The sequence below is a fragment of the Thalia democratica genome, unplaced genomic scaffold, assembly GCF_965202585.1.
Source record: "Thalia democratica unplaced genomic scaffold, ktThaDemo2.hap1.1 HAP1_SCAFFOLD_578, whole genome shotgun sequence".
NCBI lineage: Eukaryota > Metazoa > Chordata > Thaliacea > Salpida > Salpidae > Thalia > Thalia democratica.
In genome coordinates this window covers 50,224-56,987 of record NW_028139602.1, presented here as the reverse complement: position 1 = coordinate 56,987, position 6,764 = coordinate 50,224, and the positions used below count along the sequence as shown (strand labels likewise).

The 6,764-nt window shown below is 23.6% G+C and overlaps 1 protein-coding gene across 1 annotated transcript; it reads left to right on the top strand.

The window, feature by feature from the left end:
* Window positions 1–939: 939 nt before the first annotated feature.
* On the top strand, window positions 940–6,481 carry LOC145846708 (proteasome assembly chaperone 4-like). The gene is made up of 4 exons (XM_082953353.1): window positions 940–1,063; window positions 5,061–5,165; window positions 5,395–5,501; window positions 6,328–6,481. The coding sequence occupies exons 1-4, from the start codon at window positions 946–948 to the stop codon at window positions 6,388–6,390; spliced, it is 393 nt and encodes a 130-aa protein (XP_082809479.1). The 5' UTR covers window positions 940–945; the 3' UTR covers window positions 6,391–6,481.
* The last annotated feature ends 283 nt before the right edge of the window (window positions 6,482–6,764 follow it).

The following is a 6,764-nucleotide window of genomic DNA, read 5'->3' as shown; positions in this document are numbered from 1 at the left end:
AATTTAGATTTATTTTTTTGAAAACTGTGTTACATAAGTAATTAATCTTCTGTTGTTAAATTTTGGGACATTCCTTGAAACTTTTCTAGTACAACTTTTCAAAGTTCTTCAAACTTTATTTTTGAAATTTTATTCATATGAAGATTTAATCATCATTGAAGATGTTAAGTATATATGTTAGATAACTTTGTTGATCTATTTAGACTAAAATTATTATGCTACAATTAACATTGACCATAGCTAGTTTTTCAATATAGTTTAGGATGTGAATTATTGAAAAATTTAATATTGTTAATTACAAGTTTAATATACTGAGCCTTACAACTCAAACTTTATAGTTTTGGCATTTATTGTTTTACCAATTTATTTTACAGTTATATGCAAGCTAAAACTTAAAAAAGTAAAAGTATTTTATACAAAAGATCAATAAGTAATTTTAACTTTTTTGCCTACTTATTTTTAATTTTATGCAGTTGCTTTTTCAAAGCTTGTATATATCTTGTTACTATACATTAGTTCACAACATATAAATTTATTTATTTTCTGTAAAACTTTCATACTATTATAAAAAAAATATCATACTTATTTTTACAATTTAAAAAATTGCAGTTTTAGTACATTTGTTTTATGTTTTTTAATAGAAAGGAGCATTAAAGCCCTTTCAAGTTGGCTTTAAATAACCTAGTTCTCAGTTTTTAACTTTTGTTCAGGATTTTATTTAAACTAGATTTGAAACATATTTACTTAAAATTCTTATAGCTTGTAAACATTTTTTATTCAAGATTTTTTTAGCGCATTCAGAAACAGCTGTACCTTAACTTATCTACTCTGTGCATCTTCATTTTATGCAGTAAAATATAAATAAAATGAACATAGTATTGACTTTCAAGGTTTTTTCAAAGCATATCTTTTTAATTTGTCTTCATTTACACAGTAAAATATAAAATGAACGCAACAAGCATCCAACAGCAAACTAACTTACCGGCTGGACTGAACTTTCAGAGGTTCCTTTACAAGATCAACAACAAAATATGTGTGCAAGTCCATCTCATGGAATTAGCTGGTTTGTTTTATTTTAAATAATATCTTATAGAATAAACAACAAAATATGTGTGCAAGTCCATCTCATGGAATTAGCTGGTTTGTTTTATTTTAAATAATATGTTATAGAATAAACAATAAAATATGTTTGCAAGTCCATCTTATGGAATTAGCTGGTATGTTCTATTATAAATGATATTTTACAAATTTATGATTCTTGAATTTATTTATAACACAGTTTTTTACTCAATTGCATCTTGCGGAATTAGCTAATTTATTTAATTCTAAAGTTTAAAATAAATTTAAGGTATTTTACTCTGGCCGTAACTAATCTCTACCACTACACTAGAATTAGAAAAAAAAAACAGCAATAAAACGTTGAACAGTTGATTTTTTAAAGAATAATTTTTTTAAAGATGGTTATAACACTGTGAGATACTTAGTTTAATATTAATACTTAATTCCAATTAATTAAATGATATATGTTTTTTTACTAATATCTGATAAAATTTGTGTCTTAACAACATAGAAAGAGTCCACCATGTTTTTTACAAATTAGTCTTGCTTTGTTAAGTTCAATCTTACTAATTAAGCACTTTTTTTTTGCTTAAAAAAAGAAAACAATTAAGATTAAGTTTTCAAAGTCAGAGAGTTGAATCGATTCTTTACAAAAAGTTAAAACTAATTAAGCAACAAAAAATATTTCACAAAAAATTAAATTCTCCTTCATTTTTAACCAATCTTCTTCTACTTTTAATCAAAAGTGCTACATTTTGTAATAATTGGCTTAAAGTTAATATTAAAAACTTTTATATCGGACCAAATATAAGTTTTTTTTAAATGCATTTTCCCAATAATCTTAATATATCTCACTTAAAGTGTTCCATTTGAAAGAATTTAATCAATCATTTTTCTTTGAAAAATATAGTTTTATTATATGCTGGGCTGCCACAAGGTCAGGAAAAACTATATAAAAATGACAAAAGACAAGAAAAATGGGGGTTTTTGAAAAATAGTCAGGAAATTTGAAAAAATTAAATAAATGTCAGATTTTGCCAGTTCAAATTTACAAAATTCCTTATTTTCTAAAGCCTTCAAATGGTAAAAGATTAATTGATTGCAAATTTTCCTAGAAATTTACAAAATTACTTAATTTCCAATGCTTCATCATTTCAATAAATAAATAAAATGTCCTTTATAAAATTTGCTAAATATTTCTATTTACATGTTGAACAACTTCCCTACTTGAACAAGCAGTTTTTGTATGCTTTTTAGTGTTTATGATTTTAGCATTTATGTTAGGAAATGACATTAAAATTATACAAGTAAAAAATACAGTATTTTCCTAATAGAGCTGTTTATTGCAAGTACACCAATCAAACACAGATGGTTCAAGTGATGTAATGGAAGTTAGATAATTGAATTCAGCAAAAAAACTGTTGTTTTAACATGCATTAAAATTGGATTGAAAGCTTTACAAACTTTCAAGTGTTAGATTATGTATTTCAGAATAAGTTTAAGTTGAGAGTTTGATTTAGAAAAGTCAGAAAAATTTTAGTAAAAAGTCAGGAAAAGTCAAGAAACTTTTCTCTGCTTGATATGTGGCAGCCCTATGACTGCTTATTATTTGTTATAGTCATAATTATAATATTTTTAAGCCTTCAGAAGATATATTACCTACTCTTTTATGGGTTGAAGACTGGTTTTTACAGTTTATTTGTTGTAAGCAAAGTGAAATAATCCAAGATTTTTTTCTTAATTTGTGTACACCTTAAACATAATGCCATAGGGGGTAAGGTACTTTTTTACATGTTAATTTTATTTTAAAGATCTTTTACATAGCCAGTAGTTGCTTTTTAATTTTTTTTTGAATTTAAATTAGTTTTTGAGGGGTACAAAATTGGAGAGCTCAACAGGTACCTTATGGAAGGACCAAAGTAAACAAGCAACAAAAAAATTTATTAAAAACCTACTTTTTTCAATTTTAAGTAATTGTTCTGAAACTTTTCAGATTAACTAAAAAATAAAGATTTCTTTTGATATTTTTTTTTTCAAAGTTTTTAGTTTTTTATTTCTTATTTAAAGACAACAAACATTTCATAAAAATTTGAGGTAAATTAACATCAAAATGATGAAGAAGATAGATTTCTAGTGAATTTTTCAAAATTCCAATAAAACATACAATGAAATCTTTTCTTCAATATGTTTGTATTGGAAACGTTTTACTCAATTGAAGATATCTCACAAGTTGATTAATATATCTTTATTCTGTTAAAAATATCTTATAATTTATAATTATAGCTGATATGTAAGATCTAATGTTAATTTTTGTAAAAAAAAATATTGGGTCCCTGATGGCCTTTATTTGCAGAGAACAAATTAAATCATAAAAAAATAGATTGTTTATGATGATTGATCAGTTATTTAGTTAACAACAAATAAAAAAATATACAAAACTCATATGCTATTTTGTTCTCATGTTTCTAATATTTGATGTAATTATGTTTTATAACTGTAGTTTAAATCAAGTTTTTAAGTTCACAGTATAAATTAGCATTAAGTATAAAGTACAATTATTTACTAAAAATATTAAAATAATATTTTGTTGTTGACTACTTTTTTATAACTAAAAATTTAAAGTATATGATGGCCAGAAAAAATTACAATTTTGTACAATATTTGTAAAAGGCTTTCAACCTCTGACTTTATGGACTTAAGTAATTTTTTTCTAAGTAAGTATTTTCCTTTGTGTGAAATATCCAATTATAAAATACGAGAACGATTAACATCAGTAAAGAAAATAAGTAAAATTGTTGATGTTATGCACAGAATGTAACATATCTATAGCTAAGATAATGCTTTGACGATTCCCATTTTTTTTAAACTATTAACTGTAATATGTACATTTATCGAAACTTTTGTTCTTTAGAACTATCACTATGATATGTTTAAAGTAAATTTTATTAATTAAGCTGTTATAACAGATTATAAAGCCACTGAAAAAACTTAAATTACAATTAGTGAAGGTAAATGGTTTTAATTCCACTCTAAATTATTTAAGTTCTGTGAGTAAAATTTGAAAGACCTTTTTTTTCCATATCAATAAGTTGAGATCTTTAATTAATATCTCTATAGATAAAAGTGTTACAAAAACTTATTTGATAATATTTTTTTTCTAAATTGAAAATGTGCTTAAATTTAAATAAAACAAGTTAATAAAAAACTGTTAAGTTTTAAAGATAATTGGTAAAAGTTGTATAAAAAGAAGATATATTTTTACTTGAACATAAATTTTTATTCCTTTCAGATTTGCACTTTTTATACTCATTCTACTGAACCCACAAAGTTATATCCAGTATCTGACAAGTACTTTTTAATTTGTACAAAGTCTGTAAAATGTATCTGGTGAAATTCAAGATAAAGTCTACAAAGTAGAACTATTTGTAAATAACTTGTGGGAACTCCTTTATGGCCTAAACTTTAATATGTATTTTATTTTGTAAATTCAACATTAAATAGCGTTTAAGTTCATTTTTATTTTTTCTAACAACTTTGAATTATAAAATACAACATGTTTAACTTTTGTTGCTTATTTAATTTATTTGCTCAGTAGAGTAAAAAAAAAGTACAAATAAAATTTAGTGACTTATAGTGTGCTAAGTAGACCACAAATAAATATATTTTTTTTTATATTGAGTCTGATTAATGTTTACAAAATGTTTTTAGATTATAGTGTTCTAATGCAGTTGAAATTAAATCAGTAAATTTTATTCTTTAAAAAATACTATTGAAAAAACAGTTGAACGTTTTTTTGAAGAGACACTTTTAATTATGAAATTAATTTCCATTTTGTTCTTTTGAATGCTGAAGTATAGAAAAGAGTATAGTTTCACTTGAACTTAATTATTTTTCCTTAAATATTGTTAATAAATATTTTTTTTAGGACTTGACAATATAATATAGCAGTAATATAATGTTTACTTTATTTATTTTTTGACAATATAATATTTACACAACAGGTTCCATAATGGTTATATTCAACCAACGCACACTCAACCTCAACAATTTGGTTGTAGCCATGAAAACCAGATATGACGCTAAAGCTACTGTCACATCTATCATAGGTAATTAGTTGTTTAAATTAAAATAATATATATTTTTTTTTTTAATGTGTATGTGACAATTCTTAACTTACTGTTATATCTATTATGAGCTATTCATGTTTTATATGACCAGTTATTTATATTTAATATTATTGTAATTAGTAGGTAGCTAAAATAACTTTTCCACAATTATATTAATTTAGACATTGAATTAGTGTATTATATATATATTTTTTTAAACTTTTAACAGGTGATGCATCAAACATGCTGCCCCACAATCTTGCCAGGCAACTTTCAAGTAAAACTAAGAGGCAGGTTTATGTGAGTTGCGATTTGGAAGAAAACACCTTCATTGAGGTTTGTGTATAAAGTTTTAATAGTTTTACAATGGTACATATATTGTCTTTTTTTTCGAAGTTTTTGCTAAATATTTAAGTGAATATATATACGTAATTAGTCATTTAAATTTTAGTTTGTTGAATCGAAGATGTTCAGTTGTGTATATTATAAATAAAGCTCAGAACTATTGATTAAATATTTCACTGCGACTAGTAAAGAATTTAAAATTTTGAGTTATTTTATTCACTTTAGTATCTAAGAAAACTTTTATTTTAATGCCTAAAATTTACTCATGAAGACCAACTTATATTATGGGTATGATATGAGATAAGTTAGTTTTAGTTATGTTTTCACCTTCAAAAATTGTATTAATAAATACATAAACGACTAGAATTTAATGTTATGATGTTACCACACATTGCTTTTGTTTTATTTATTAAATACTAATGTGTTTAACAAACACCCACACAATTGTTGTAATTACATAGGAATATTTTCTAGTATTTTTGTTAAATGAGTGTGTTTAATTTCGTGATCTGTAAAGTTATAATTATAAAACTATTTTAAAAAATCACCTTTTTATTTAGCCCAACAAAAAATTAAAAACAATTATTAATCTATTATTATTTTTAAGTTAGTTTTATTTAATAAGTATATTAAAATGAGTGGTTTTGTTTCAAAAGTTACAAAAAACAAAATTCAACAAAACTTGTAATACTATTGAATCATATATAAGTTGAATCGTTTTTTAGACTCAGTAGTATTTAATGGAAAAATAAACATTTACTTGGTATAGTATGTAAAAAGTAACTATTTAAAAAAATATTTATTATTATTATAACAGACGATGCAAACGAAGGGCAGGCAGATTTTTGATGACATCACGAATGCAATTAAATTCGAATAATTTTTTTATTGAGACTTCTGCCCACTGTTACAATGTGCCAAATAAATTGAACTAGTTCTTTATTTCTTCTATGTTGAACTTTGTTTAAGTTGTTTATGTAAAATATTTGAATTTTTATAATATTTATAACTAGTACAATTTTGTTAGAAATTTAACCTTCAAAAAAGTTTAAAATAAAATGTTAGTGAATAGTTTTTATTAATAAGTATAATTTTATTCAAAAACCAAAGTTTTACTTAATTAAGAAGCATAAATATTGATATTTAGCAAAGCAAGTTGTTTTGATTGCTTAAGCTTTTTTTGTTTTTTAATACTAAAATTTGTTCATTGTTCAAACTATTTCGTTTCTAATTTTTTGCTATTTCTTTCTATGC